Raw genomic sequence first — 16,738 nt, 5'->3', positions numbered from 1 at the left:
GTCTTTGGTCAAGTGTTTTACTTCTGACCCAGCTCTCAGATCCATAAGTTAAAATTGGTTTGAACACAGTCTTGTATACAGCTAATTTAGTGTTCCGACTAATTTCTTTCTTATTCCATATGAATTTATTCAATTGACTTCCCACGATACCAGCTTTGCTGATTCTGTTGTCTATTTCTATATTTAGTTTACCATCTTCAGTAATATAAAAAATGATGGTACAACATGAGTCAGAAGGTGTCTCAGCTATTTTGCAACCAGTTGGTGACTACTGACCTGGAAAGTGGAAAACTATATGGATGTTCTAATCAGGGAAGGTTATATGCTGAACTACAAATGTGGAAATTATGACAAACTCAGGAAAATACTCTCTTTCATTCCATGGTATCAGTTGTTCAATGAGCAAGATATCAGCAGTGCATGGGGAAACTTCAAAAAGATGCATAAATAATGCAGCATCTAAATGTGTCCCTAGAGTTTGAAGAACAAACAGAATGGGAGTGAAATGAATGTGCAAACTAATTAAGCAAAAGATCCCTAAAATGTGGAAGGAATATTATAAGAATGAAAGTGAGAGGATTTCAGAAATATATAAAGTTCAGGCCATAAAAGCTATGGCCTGAACTTTTAGATATATAAACTTTATATATATCTAAAAGCATTAAAGGTATTTCAGCCAAAATAACAAAAGCCTGAAAGAATTTTTTTATAATGTTGCAATTAAATGAAAAAATTACTATGGAAGAAAACTTTATTGAATGCAGACAGTACCCTAGCATTGCTCACTTTACCAGGATCTATCACCCTGGCATATGCAACTTAGTATACAGTACTATCATGACATCAGATGAAAAGATAGAGGTGCATGCAAAGGAGGTTCTAGAGCTGTTACATAACCCGGATAAGAATTCTGCAATTGGAATGGAATATCAGTACATGTGCAAAAGAAATGTTCAGCCAAACTGGCTAGGCTCTTGAGTCTTAACTCAGGAAAGATCCCACAATAATAGAAAGAATGTTTTATAATCCCATTGTACAGAGGTGGTACAAAGACTAATGTGTCTAACTATCCAAAGTTAGACACATTAGTCTTTGTACCACCTCAAAGTCTTTGGACTAAGAATTTGCATACAGAAATATGTGGAAAAAACAAAATATAATTTGCAAGGAACAACATGGGTTTACTAAAGGGAGATCATGTCTGAGCAATTTGCTCATATTTTATAATAATGTTGCAGTTGAGATAAAGAGAATGGATACACTATAATACAATGGATTTTGCTAAGGCATTTGATTGGATACCACATGAAAAGCTGCTGCATAAACTAGATAATATAGGATTAGAATATCTTCTATTGGCTTTAATAAGCAGGTGGTTGATGGAAAGGTATCAGAAAGTGGTATATAGGGGATGTGAATCTGCAAGATTTAGATTCACTTAATTGAGTGATTTATTCATGTTCAAACAAAGATGGGATGTAGAATTTATGCTTGGTGGGGATATACATGGGTGATCTGAAAAGTCATGACCTTTCCTGCTGATGGAACCAACTTTGTCTTCTTAGGTATTGAACAACTGGCTTCTGTCCACTGTTTTGACTGCTGTTTGGATTCTGGTGTGTAATGGTGAATCCATGGCTCATCCATAGTAATAAATCGATACACAAAATCAGTTATCGGTTATCTTTGGACCATTGTTGTGTAATCTATTATACCGGAAAAGGGCTGACAGGAGGCTTCAGTTGTTTACTGATAATGCAAAAGAGAGGTAGGGCAATGAGAGATATGCAGATTTACAGGGTGATTTGAATAGGCTGGAAGTGTGGACAAACAATAATGGCTTTCAATCAAATGATAACTGCAATGGCATAAGAATAAGGAAATCATTTTGCCTCTTTACAAGGCTTTGATACAACCACACCAGAACTACGGTGTGCAGATTTGGTCTTGTGGATTTGGAAGGGATAAAGAAGCTGTGAAAAGCAGAATGCAAAGAAGAGTCACAAAGAATATATGAGGATTATAGAATGTACATAAGGACCAATTGAGAGTACGTGGGTGGCAGACAAAAGAAAGAATGATGATAGAGGTTTATAAAATTTTGCAAAAAAAGATGCAAAGTTAGGATGAACTATGAAAAGTAGAGAAACCTTACAAGAAGACATGAATAAATTGAGTGATTTATTCATGTTCAAACAAAGATGGGATGTAGAATTTATGCTTGGTGGGGATATACATGGGTGGTCTGAAAAGTTCTCAGCCTAAAAATGAAAAAATGAATTTATAATTTCAAAATAATTTTTATTTTTCAACATAATCTCCCTTAAGACTAATACATTTATTCTAGCGATGCTCCAGTGCCATTATCCCATCCCTGCAGTGGTTCTCATTAAGATCTACAAAATACCCCTTTACAGTCACCTCTTGATTCGAAAAAAAACTGCTGACCAGCGAGGAAGATTTTTTGTTTTGGTAAGAGATAGAAATCAGAGGAAGCTAAAGCTGGGGAATAGGGTGGATGTTCCAACAATTCATAGTGCAGATCCCTTAATTTTCCCATTCCCACAACACCTTTGTGGGCAGGTGCATTGTCCTGATGAAAGATGATTTTTTCTTCTGCAAACCGGGTCTTTACTCACGAATTTTTTCGTCTAGTCTGGTTAAAAGATCGGAATAATATTCCCAGTTATTGTTTTACCCTTTTCAAGATAATTAATAAACAAAATGCCTTTAGCATCCCAAAACACCGAAGCCATGACCTTTCCTGCTGATGGAACCAACTTTGTCTTCTTAGGTGTTGAACAACTGGCTTCTGTCCACTGTTTTGACTGCTGTTTGGATTCTGGTGTGTAATGGTGAATCCGTGGCTCATCCATAGTAATAAATTGACACACAAAGTCAATTTATTACTATGGATGTTGGAGTGTTTTATCAAGTTTTATCTTGATAAAACACTCCAAGGACTGTTCAGTGATTTTCATTCGAGAACGTTTTTTTTTTATCTGCATGGCACCCATCTCGCGCAAAACTTTTTCATTTGCAATTCTTCATTCAAAATGTATCCCACATGTTCTTTTGAAATGCCTATAGTCTCTGCAATTTCACACTTTGACTCACCAGTCATCCAATACCATATGGTGCAGTGATCAATGATTTCTGGTGTTGTTATCCTTTTTTAGGCTGGTACAGCTGTGTTTAAACTCAGCAGCCCATTTCTTAATTGTCAAAAAATAAACTATAAACTTTTATGAACATTGAATGAATTTCTTTTAGCGTTAAACCTTCTTTTACAAAAGAATTTTATAACCACACGATACTCAATTATATCCATTTCAAGGGATACAGACAACACTTTGGCTTCCGAGAGCTGTCGGAAGCTGTATAAAACAAAACTACTTCATAGAATGACTTGTAATTTCACATCGATGCTTATGACAGATGTGTCAACTTAGAAAAAAAAAATCTAAAATCTTGCCGATAGTGTTGCCATTTATGGTTGAGGCCGAGAACGTTTCAGACCACCCATGTATTGTCAGAGGTGGAGGAAATAAGAGATCTTGGGGTGACAGTGTATAAGGATCTGAAATTTAGGGGATACATCGCCAAAATTGTGAAGACAACACAAAGACTTCTGAGAATGATGCAGAGGACACTAACTTGTAGAAGTAGGGAGATTCTTGTTCCACTGTATAAGGCTTTGATTAGGCCACACATGCACTACTATACCCAGATTTGGTCACCTGGTTTTCAAAAGGACGAAGAGATGTTGGAAAGGATTCAGAGGCCACTAAAGTAGTTTCTGACCTCTGAAATGTTGACTATGAGAAAAGATTGAGAAGATGCAATTTACAGTCTAGTGGATAGGAGGATCAATGTTGGAGAGGTTCTATAGAAAACAGTGGAAGATCAGGGTCATCCCTGGAAACTATATAAAGAGGGTGTGAGCAGGGGAGTGAGAAGGTTCTTTGCATGCAGAGTTGTGAATGATTGGAATGCCTTGCCTGAGAGTGTTGTGATCATCATCAAATTCCTGCCATGTACCCTCAAGGGGTGTACAGGATATGACAGTACATGAAAAAAATTACATCATTACTAACTTTCTATCTACAATTTTCCTCCAAATCAGTCTGTTACTTGTCAAGACTCCAACATTATCAGATCTTATATTTCTATCGTCTAAGGCACTTTGTACTGTATCAATCCACTTATATCTTGGTCTTCCTCTGAGTCGTTTTGCTGCCAACCTGGCAGAGAACACTTGTTTTGCTAATCTTTCTTCGCCCATTCTGTTCAAGTGACCATACCACCTGAGATTAGCTCTGCTAATGCATTCCTGAATGTTGACAATGTCAAGTTCTTTCCTAATATCCTCGTTTTTAATATGATATTGCCATTGATACCATCTGTTCATGCCTATAATCTTTCTCAGGACTCTCATATCTGCAGTCTCTAGTCTTTGGTCAAGTGTTTTACTTCTGACCCAGCTCTCAGATCCATAAGTTAAAATTGGTTTAAACACTGTCTTGTATACAGCTAATTTAGTGTTTTGACTAATTTCTCTCTTATTCCATATAAATTTATTCAATTGACTTCCCAGCATACCAGCTTTGCTGATTCTGTTGTCTATTTCTATATTTAATTTACCATCTTCAGTAAAAATCGTGCCTAAGTAGCTGAAATGTTTTACTTGTTCCACAGGTTCTCCATTCACAACACAGTTGACATTTTCAATGATTCTGTCTATTTTCATTGTCTTTGTCTTTTTATTGCTGACCTTCATACCATATGTATTACAACAGCTATTCAATTTAGTCAGAGAATCTTGCAGACTTGTAGTGGATTTATTTAGAAGTATAACATCATCTGCATAAAGCAAAGAGCTGACATTAACATCTCCAATTTTGATATCATGTTTAATACCACTTTCCTTCATAATGTGATCCATATAGATAATGAATAACAGAGGGGATAATGTACATCCTTGTCTCACACCAGATTTAACATTAAACCATCTTCCTGTACTTCCTTCAATTCTAACTGCTGACTTACAACTCAAATAAAGACTAAGTATTGCTTGATATAATGTCCCATTGACACCATATAACTGTAGCGTATTGAATAGCTTCTCTCTTGGCACCTTATCATATGCCTTTTCAAATCGATAAAACTTAAATACAGATCTCTGTTATATTCCCATGCTTTCTCGACTATTTGTAGTAAAGTGAAGATCTGATCCTGACAGCCTCTATTTGGCCTGAATGCAGCTTATTCTTCACCAAGCTTTTCTTCCACAATGCTTCTCAACCATTTCTCAAGTATACTTGCATAGATCTTGCCAGGAACACTCAGTAGGGAAATACCTCTGTAATTCTCACATTCAGTTTTATTTCCCTTTTTATATATGGGTACTATGAGAGCTCTACTCCAATCATCGGGAATTCATCCCTCTGTCCAGGCTTTCTGAACTATGCAGTGCAGCCACTGTAAGATTCTTATACCACCATACTTCAACATTTCTGGTCGAATATCATCTACTCCTGCTGCTTTTCCACATTTCAAGCCTTTGATGATTTTTTTCTACTTCAAGTATGAATATGTATTCCTGACTGCATGCCTGGTCAGTGTTTTTTACCACTGTGCTGTCATCACTACTTGTTTCATTTAGCAGTTTTTCAAAGTAATTACTCCATACGTCGATATCTTTTTCTCCCGTTTTCATGTCACCTTTATCATCTCTAACTCCTTTTACTGCACTCTTTCCTCCATTCCTAAGCTTCTTCAACACCTCCAAAAGAGAGTGTAATGTCTGCAGAGAATTTGATGTGTTTTGGGGTAATAATAATAATATAATAAAATTTTTCATTATATGGAAGGTGGGGAGAGAACAAGGGTGTATCCATGGAAGTTAAGTTTTGTTCATTTAAGAAAGGGATAAGAGTTAGATTTTTCTCTTCTAGGGAAAGATATGACAACTGGTGTGGACAATGTATGGCTTCCTTCAATGAGTTTTTGATTCACAGGAGGACTAATAATAATAATAAATACTTTAAGCAGGAATAATAGAACAGCTGAGGTGAAGAATGATGGATCTAGTAAATGCATCTGAGAAGTTGTATATAAACAGGCAGTTGTTTTGCCTTCATATGAAGAGGCAAATTACATGAAATCATAGAGATCACAAAAGTTCATACGAATTATGGAGGAGGAAAATCACATGATGATTTGAAAAAAAAAAAAAGATATATGTTGAAATAAGAAAAGTGACTGAGATGGCAGCTTAAGAAAACTGCACAGCAGAGGAATCTGCAGTTAATTGGAATTCATCAAAAGATGCCTGAATGAAGTGACAGTTAATTGCATCAACTGTCAGAAGAATGAATTGCATGGGAGTTAAATGGATCAATAAAACTTTGAAGGAAGAGCTGCATAAAAATAAAAGGTTGCAACCACCACCAGGAGAAAGGTTATGACCAGGTTCAGGAGCAGCATAAAAATGTAGACTGAAGAGTGATGGCCATGGAGAGGAATGTGAAAACAGATTATGAAAATGCATTTAGTCTTACATATCAAAGGGAAATCTGAGAAAATTTTAGGCCTACATTTAAAAATTTGCTCACGTTATAATAGAGTAACTGAAGAGCTGCATAAGGGGAATGAATATATCACAAAGCTTTCAGATTTTCAAGGGCATTTGACAGAATTTTACAGTGGAGGAATATACAAAGTCAAATGGATAGGTATGCAAAGAGGCTTTCAATGCAGATAGGAACATGGCTGAGTAATAGGTATCAGACAGTTGAGAAGGTGCTGAGTCTAAGAGAATGAGGATGACAAGCGAGGTACCTGTGATACTGAACTTGTCATCCTTATTCTGTACATCTGCCATTATCATATAAACTGTATATTAATGATAGTGGGGTTAGTTTGATTATGCAAAATGTGGATAGAATTTTAAGTGACATTTCTGATACTAAATCCTTAAAGGCTGATCTGAACACACCAGCTCCATAGACAAATGACAAAGATTATTTCAAATAAAATGTTATACATTTTGGTCACTGAGGAAATTAGATACAAGTATTTTATTAATGTTAATTTGTTATAAGTTGTCTATGAAGCTAGAGACTTGGAAATCATCCCCAGTAAAGAAAACTCGGAATCATCCCTAGAGTTAGAAGACAGGCAGTAATTAAATTTAGGACATGTTTCTCAGCTGATTAAGATATCATAATGCATAACAACAGTGATGATGGAGAGAACACTAACTTACAGGAATACGGAACTTATTTTTTCCCTGTGCAAGACTGATAAGACCATAACTGCTATACTCAGATATGATCACTTGTGTTCAGAAGAAATAAGGAGACAAATGAAAAGATTAGGGAGGGTAGCCAAGATGGCCTCTGGAATGATGTTTACATGAAAAGACTGAAGAAATGTATGTGGTCCTCAAAGTTTGAGTAGTAAAAAGAAGAGAAGAGATGTGATAGAAACATAAGTTGGTAAGATGATCATGAAGTATATAAACCTGTTATATAGCTCATGATGGGTGGGAAAAACTTGGAATCATCCCTGGAGAGTCATTTAGAGATGTGGTTAAGAAAAATATGAGATCCAGGTTTTTATTATGGAATGTAGTGACATTTAATTGGCTACTAATTTATTTTATGAGGGCATTTTCTGTGAATGTTTCAAAGATATGTGATTAGGTATTTAGCAAATGCATTGCCTGGAAGAAGCTCCCTCAATGTGTCCTTCGCTCCCTGAAAGAATCCATATACAGTAATAACAATGATGATATTATTACCAGTAGTATCCATTTAGAATAAATTATGTGCAAGGTACTGAAAGATCTGTTCAGCAACTTCCATGATGTTGTGTAAAATCAATCCCTAATTCCTATAAGTGTTCCAGTAAGCAAATACTTCACCAGATTCTTTAAAACAATGCAGTAAGAAATCTAAAATTCGTTCAGAATGATGATCAAATTCTGTAATATCTAATAAAAACTACATAAGTAAAAAATATGTTTAATAAAGATTTCTTGATTCTGCAATGACTGTAGATGCCTATAACACATAATTAGAAGAGCCAAGACATTATTCATTCATAAAAAGAACCTATGATCAAGGACAGTGCTCTTGAAAAGATCAGCAGAAAAAATGGAACTTAAGCTGTAGATTTAAGCCACTTATACTGACTAACAAAAAGTCAAGAGAAAATATCTAGAAGGAATCACAATCAATTTTCTGAAAGAGCAAATGAATATATATATGCTACTAAAACTTTCAGCCTTTTGCCAGAAAATCTTATCTAAATTGATAAAGTACATTAATAACAGAAAATACAGAATACAAATTCTAGTTGATTACTTAAATTGTTAATACTTAACTAATAATGAAACAGGTCATCAAGAATACCTCATCATGTGAACGCAATTTATGTCCAACAGTAGAATCTACAGCACAATGCATTCCAGGGTCTATATGTGTAGCTGGTACTAAATCAACACTAGAAGACACAAAACTGTGCACTGAGGGATGTGATGGAGCATGAGTAATAGGCTGAACACCTGAAGAAAAGTGATGCACATCCTGCAAAAAGAAAAATTTATTTTGGGCATATTTATTTATGATTATTATTATTATTTATTATTATTTGACACCTCCAGGGAGTCCAAAGACTCATCGAGAGAGAGTGTGCCAACAGCATCGAACAATTGATCCTCTTCCAACTACTAACCGCACTCAAACTTACTTAACTTAGCCATTAGTAGCAGAGGCTCTACTAATCGACCAACCTTTGTTGGCAAAGGTTGGTCAATTGGTATTGGTCGAAAGGTTAAACGGTTTATGAATAAACCGTTTAACACATTCACCAAGATCAGTGTTTTGCACATTTAAATATCAAGTGGCAACTTGACCATGTAACATGTTCTTTCTGCATTGGGCTGGAATATTTTTACACATTTGACGATATACAATCAAACCTCAACTTATGATATATGCAACTTATAACCAACCACTTGTACTTATGATGGTCATCTCTTTTTAACACATTCACCAAACACCACCTCACCCTTGTAATCCATGAACTAGGTTGATATCGCTACATGCAAGACATATGTAAGAAATACTTTTGCTTAGGCTATTGCTACTATTGAGGTGAGAAAATGGTCCCACGTTTTGAAATAATATAACATTTTGCAATGTATAAGGAATGTAGATATGACAGAGAAAGTTTAGAAAGCTTTTTCTAAACACCATTCATACATATGCAGGAATTGATAGAGACAAAGCCTTACAAGAAGATGGTGTGTTGCTAACTCAATAGCTGGAGAGTGATGATAAAGACGTAGAGCAATTGATGGGAGCCATGGAGGAAGATCTCTGAAATGAGTGTTTATAGAGCATAAAAATTACAGTTTATAGAAGAATAGAAAGTTACAGAATAAGAAAAGAGAAAAAACATTGAGGAAAAAGATGTAGACATTGAACCCCCTCCCCAAAAAGATGGTTTACGGAAAAGTCTCCCCCAGCATTTCGCCCCTGTAGATAATAGGTTACAAAAATGTAAATACAGTCAACTCTCGATAACTCGAATTTTTAATGAAGTCTCAGCCCCTTTACTCGAACCGAACTTCCGATAACTCTAACTTTTCTGAACAAATTTTTAAAATTACATTCGTGTGCAAATTGTCACATAGCTTTTAAACTAATTTCTCCCCTTTTGTGTGTCTTCATGGTTCTCTTTCCATTGTGAAAGTATTAACTGGAACTGTTAATCCTTTCACAATGGAAAGAATACATACTCGACCACGAGGGCGATAGTCACGTGGTTAGTGACGGACATGGGAGGGAGCGAACAGAAGACAGCGCCTGTTTGCTGTTTTCGCCGCCTCATTATCAGCAGTGCATCACGTGAACAAGCTGGGCGTCGCAGGCAGTATAATATCTACATATTATTTTTGCATCTTGATCGATTATTCCTGTATGTACAATGGCAAAAAGTGTTCCATCAATAAGAGGCAAAAGAAAATTGGTAGATGATGACAACCACATTTACATGTTTTCAAAGAGAATTGTACATGAACAACGTGGAATCTGGGTTTGTGAAAAACGTTCCACCTGCAAAGGGAAGGTTTGGAGAGAGGGTTTGGAAGGTCCAGTTGTGAAAGTCGTAACTAAACATAACCATGCAGCTCGGGCTGCAAGGTCGGAAGCATTGCAAATTGATTGGTCAAATACGGCAACATGCAACAACCACGAACGAACGGCCACAGCAAATTGTTGCATCAGTAATTGCAGAGGCTCATGCCAATGTTGGCATTACTTCCTAAAAAGGATTCACTTAAACGAACCATTCATCATGTTCAATGCAACAATGGTACACCGAGCAATCTCCAGGACCTAATAATTCCACAAAATTATCAAGAAATTATTATCGATGGCAATGTACAACAGTTTTTGATATATGATTCTCAGGACGAACTGCTCTTTGGTTGAATGCTTATTTTTTCCAAAAGTAACAATCTTCAGTTATCAGCGCATAGCCAGGAGTGGTTTTCTGATGCAACTTTTAGCACAGTACCCACGCATTTCCAGCAGCTTTATATAATTCATGTGGTTCAAATCAATGCAGTTATTCCAATGGTCTACGCACTTCTGCCAAACAAAACTCGTGCCACATACATCAAGTTGCTTCAAGAAGTTAAAAATCTACAACCGGGTCTCCAACCCCAGTGACTTATGAAAGATTTAGAACAAAGTGCCATGTCAGCCTTCCAACAAGAATTTCCTAGTATTGAAAATACCGGTTATTTTTTTCATCTTTCCCAAAGCGTTTGGCGAACGGTACAGAATGAAGGTTTAAAAGCCCGATACGAACAAGACCATGAATTTGTTCATTGGATTTGAACGATTCTGGCATTGGCATTTATTCCTCCTGCTAACGTTATTCAAGCATTTGATGATTTAGTTGAAGCTGATGACTTCTCCATTGAAGCTATGGTGATTGCAAACTACTTTGAAGATACATATATTGGAAGAAGACAACAGAGAGTCTGGCAATTACCCATTTTTGCCATCGAATTGTGGAATGTTTACACACAAACACTGAATGATCAGCAACATACCAACAATGGCGTGGAGGCATGGCAAAGGGATTTCAGGAAACTTGTGCTACTTTATTCATAAATATTTACCGATTCATTGATTCTTTAAAGAAACAACAAGGGCTGCACAATTTTGAAATTACACAACTATTTGCTGGTAATTCAGGCAATGAAAGAAACAATAAGAATGCTGCAATTTTGCTAAAATTTTGCTAGAATCAAAACAATAGTCCAAGATTTTCAAAATCGTAATGTAATTGATTACCTTAGAGGCATCGCGTACAACTTCGAGTTTTAAACAATAATAATGTGCATTTATTCTATTAAAACAAAATAAATTAGAATTATTAAAAAATTAGGTGTATTATTTACATTTTTGTAGCTTACTCATTATCTACAGGGGGCGAGATATGCTGGGGGCAACTTTTACAGATCCCAAAAAAGACACACTAACTATGCAGAATGAGTTGGATGTAATATAATTTTAAAAGAATCCGATTCCTGCCTCAGCCCCTTAAGATGAGACTAGATCATTCGTGAGTTATGTAGCTGTGAACCATCCTCAGAATACTTTTGTTGCATTCCTGAATTTGAAGTATATGTTGTTGATAACCTAGATTCACTGGCCTTCTACACTGAATCATCCAATTAATAAAACACCAGCTTTTAAGTATTAGTCTTGCTCCATGTGTTTCTAGCTGATTATTTTACTGTTACGCACCAGAAACATCATATGTTCATATTTCATTATTTATTACAGTATAGTATTGTATACAGTAAATTTACATTATAATTTATGAACTCTATTATTTTACTATAAAAAGAGAGTAAAATTAATTTAAAATATAGCAACAACTGATACACATTTTAGAACTCAAGCATATTAACTATTAGCATATTCATATACTTCACATAGTGATATTTGACAGGATCAGAATTAGAAATGTCAGTCTTCATCCTAAGTTGAGGACTGACTGTATGTGATACTACAGTTTTAAGTTGTTTTGGTAGAATTTTCATTTAAAATTAAAATGTATAAACTGTCTACACAGTACAGAAAATCTCAATTTATATATATGTGTGTGTGTGTGTGTGTGTGTGTGGAGAAAGTTTTAACTCGGGTATATATTATGTATTCAAGATACCAAGTGATTTTATATGAACTTGGTTTTTAATTCTGTTTCCCAAGAAAGCAAACAAGAAAGTCAAGTTTGCACCTGCAAGTACTTTCAATTGCCTTAGACTTGCGGTACTTGCAGGCACAAACTTAACTTTCTTGCTTGCTTTCTTGGGAAATAGGATTAAAAACCAAGTTCATATAAAATCACTTGGTATCTTGAATACATAATGTGTGTATGTGTGTGTGTTTTCATACCATCATATATTATCTAAAAAAATAAAAAAGTATACAGAAGATAAATATTTAGAAAGTAATGAAATGTTCTGAAGGCAATTAAAAAAACCATTGAAATGAAAGAAAGAGTAATGCAAAATGAATCAAAGATAATATAAAAACTGAAGATAAAGATCATCTGGATGTCTGGGGGGGGGGGGGTAATTACTATGAAATTACAGATTAAATGAAATAAGAATTTCAGGATTCAGAATGTAAGTAGATTCAGTAGCAAGCCCTGAAGAAAACATTGATTGGTTCAGTAAGAGAGGCATGTGGTGAGGCTGTCTGCAAGGACAAAAAAATCAGAACTCCATGGTGGACATAGGAAGTTAAAGAGGCAGTGAATGCAAAGAAGAAAGCATATCAAAAGTTCCTGGCAAATAAATCAGTTTGTGCTCTTAGAGAATATAGAGACAAATGTAAGAAAGCTAAACACTGTGTAAAACTAGTTAAACAAAAGTCATGGGAAGACTTGGGTAAGAACATAGAAAATAAATATCATGAGGGTGATAAGATATTCTGAAGGTTGTTGAAGAAGCTAAGAAATGGAGGAAAGAGTGCTGTAAAAGGAATTAGAGATGATAAAAGTGACATGAAAACTGGAGAAAAAGAAATTCTTGATGTATGGAGTAATTACTTTGAAAAATTGCTAAATGAAACAATCATTGACATCACAGGGGTAAAAAAAAAACACTTACCAGGCATGCAATCAGAAATACATATCCATACTTGAAGTAGAAAAAGCCATCAAAAGCCTGAAATGTGGAAAGGTAGCTGAAGTAGATGATATTTGACCAGAAATGCTCAAATATAGAGATATAAAAGTCTTACAGAAGGCCTGGACAGATGGACGATGATTGGAGTAGAGTTCTCATAGTACCCATATATAAAAAGGGAAATAAAATTGAATATGAGAATTACAGAGGTGTTACCAGGAACATCTCTGTAATTCTTATAAGGTTCCTGATAAGATTTATGCAAGTATATGTGAGAAACAGTTGAGAAGGATTGTGGAAGGGAAGCTTGGTGAAGAACAAGCTGGATTCAGGCAAAACAGAGGCTGTCATGATCAGATTTTCACTTTACGACAAATAGCTGAGAAATCATGGGAATATAAAAAACGATCTGTATTCAAGTTTTATAGATCTGGAAGGATGGCTCATACCTTACTTCATGTAATATACATCTGTATATTATCTACAGGATGGTCCCTACTCTTATTTTCTTCTTTTTCTTTTCTTCTTCTTGTTTCTTCCCCCCAATGCTATTAGAGTATTCAAGGCTAGGGAGTAAATCTCTCTATGTTTCTACTTTTTCATTTCTTCATGCATAGAAGGCAACGGGAAACCACTATGCTTCTACTTTTCTCTAATTTGGATGAGTAGTAAGGATCAAAATGACGAGTGATGCACAGTTCAAAATGGGACACCTGGGTCTGAAACTGTACAATTGGCTACCAGGGTGGTCACTTATTCCAGTATGGATATTGACAAGACTGCATATCAATCATATGAATCACCTCTACTAAAGTCTGTGGGAGGTGGAGAAGAGGAAAAAGGAAAATATACATATGGAAAAGAGACTAAAGGTAAATTTCACATTGGATCTTGGAATGTGAATACCTTACTTCAAACTGGAGGATTGGAGATGTTAAGATTGAAAATAGATGTTCTGGGAATGGCTGAGGTGAGATGAAAAGGAGATTTTAGAATAGAAGATGGAATGAGAGTAATTTACTCAGGAGGAGAAGAGAAACATCAAGTAGGTGTAGATATAATATTGAATAAACAAGCGGCAGGATGTGCAGATGGCTACTGGCAAATCTCAGACAGAGTTTTGGTGGTAAAGATGAAAGCAAAAACTTAGAAATAAATTACTTATTCAGACATATTACCTACTTGTGATTATGAGGATGAAGAGGTAGAGAGAGTTTATAGTGATATAGAAAAGGGTTTGAAATGTAAAGACACAAAAGATATAATTATAATACAGGACAATATGAATGCAAAAATCAGAAGAGGAAGATATTGTTGGGCTATATGGATTGGGAGTGAGAAATGAAAGAGGAGATATGTCGTTGGATTTCTGTAAAAATCATGATTTGACAATTATGAACACTTGGTTTAAAAAGACATCCAAGAAGATTGTATACATGGAAAGCCCCAGGGGAGGAATATAAGTAATAGAAGAAACCAGGTAGATTATGTTTTGATAAACAAAAGATATAGAAATAATATAAAAGATGTGACAACATATCCAGGACTGTAATACAGATCATGCATTGTTATCAACTAAGATGAAATTAATTTAAAAAAAGTAATTACAAAGAAACAAAATAAATCATGGAATATAAAGCAGTTGAAAATACCAAATAAAGGCAAATAAATTCCCAAAGAAAGTAGAGGAAGAAATGAAGGAGAGAAATATACAAGGAAGTGATAATGTAAGTGAAAAGTGGAAGATTCTGAAGGAAAGCATAATTACTGCCTACGGAATTACATTTAGCCGAAAAAAGAGGAGGAAAGAGCGGATGACGGAAAATATTTTGAGAAAAATAACAAAAAGAAGAAAGCTATTTAATAGTAAAACAGAGGAGGAAAAAAAGCAGTATAAAGACTTGATTAGAGAGTTACAAAGAGAGATAAGAAGGAAAAAGGAAGAGTGATTAGATGAAATGTGTAAAGACACAACAGTGAAGGCAGAAAGAAATGACATAAAAGGTGTTTATAAAAACATTAATGACAGGAAGGAGAAAGATACAAAAGACTGGAGCAGTCAAGAATGAAAGAGGTGAAATTTTGATAGAAAAAGAGAAGATATTACAGAGGTGGGAGGAATATGTAGGTAATTTGTATGAAGACAGATAGAGAGGAGAAAATCAAATGAAAGAGTATAGTGGGCAGAGGTTATACATTGTGAGGGAGGAACTGAATCTAGCAATTCAAAAGGTTAAAGAAGGAAAATCCACCAGAATAGATGGTATACAGATAGAACTTATAAGAAATATAGGTGGAAAAGGAATGGAAGAGTTATGGCAAATTATTAATTGAATTTATGAGGAAAAAGAATTACCAGAGGAGTATAGAGGATCAATTTTTATCTGCATTCCAAAAAAGATGTGAAGTTTTAGACTATAATAATTTTAGAATAATAAGTCTTATACTCACATAGCAAAAATTCTGGCACAAATAATTTTGGAGAGAATTAAAAGTAAAATAGAAAAAGAAATGAATGAAGAACAGTTTGGTTTACGAACCAACAGAGGAACTATTGGGGAGAAAATTATTGGGGAGAAAACATTAAACCATGGTGGAAAGGTATTTTGGGTTTTTTTTCTAGATTTTGAAAGGGCATTTGATACAGTGAAACATATAAGGCTTTTTGATATTCTAGAAAATATTGATACTGACTCGAATGATTTGGATATCTTAAAGAGATTTCCAAATTGTTATTGGACACAAACAGTGTCAGTATGTGTAAATGGAGAGGAAACAGGAGAATTCCTGGTGGAGAGAGAGAGGAGTTAGACAAGGATGTAAGTTATCACCGTTATTATTTAACCTTTATAGTGAACAGATGCTTAGAGAGGCACTTGAGAATGTAGCAGAAGGAATAAAAATAAATGGAAGAATCATCAATAACTTAAAAGGTATGCAGATGATGTAGTGGTAACGGCAGAAAGCAAAAATGGATTACAACAAATTGTTCAAACAATCGAAAACTCCTGTAAAGAGTACGGATTAAGGATTAACACAAAGAAGACCAAGATAATGATAATGGGCAGAAAAATAGGAGATAATGCAAAGATAAGATGTGGAGGAAAGATTTCAATATTTAGGTAGTTGGATCTCAAAGAAAGGAACTTCAGAGTTGAACATTAGAAATAGAATACGTAAAGCTAAATCGGCTTTTATGGAAATGAAGACAATTTTAATAAATAAGAATATTAAAATAGGTGTGAGAATTGGAATAGTTAAAGCAACAGTCAGGAGTATTGCAACTTATGGAAGTGAGTCATGGACACTCAAAACGAAAGATATGGAAAGAATTAATGCAATGGAAATGAGCTGTTATAGAAGGATTGTAAAAATTAGCTATACAGAGGGAATATCAAATTATCATCATCATCAAATTCCTAACATTTACCCTCAAGAGGTGTACAGGATATGATAGTACTACAAGAAAAATTTACATCATTACTAACTTCCTACCTACAATTTTGTGCCAAA

At 35.0% G+C, this 16,738-nt stretch overlaps 1 protein-coding gene across 3 annotated transcripts in view; it reads right to left on the bottom strand.

The window, feature by feature from the left end:
• Window positions 1-16,738, bottom strand: part of LOC150093934 (uncharacterized) — a 513,542-nt gene that overhangs the window by 408,981 nt on the left and 87,823 nt on the right. For all 3 annotated transcript variants that reach the window (XM_090412955.1, XM_090412957.1, XM_090412956.1), the window contains exon 6: window positions 8,421-8,594. In XM_090412955.1, coding sequence (XP_090269081.1) covers window positions 8,421-8,594 — 174 coding nt within the window. The remainder of the gene's footprint in view (window positions 1-8,420; window positions 8,595-16,738) is intronic.

Source organism: Typopeltis vanoorti, chromosome 23 (assembly GCF_054136105.1).
Source record: "Typopeltis vanoorti isolate ZY-2024b chromosome 23, IOZ_Tvanoo_1.0, whole genome shotgun sequence".
NCBI lineage: Eukaryota > Metazoa > Arthropoda > Arachnida > Uropygi > Thelyphonidae > Typopeltis > Typopeltis vanoorti.
This window is presented reverse-complemented; position numbering and strand designations above follow the sequence as displayed.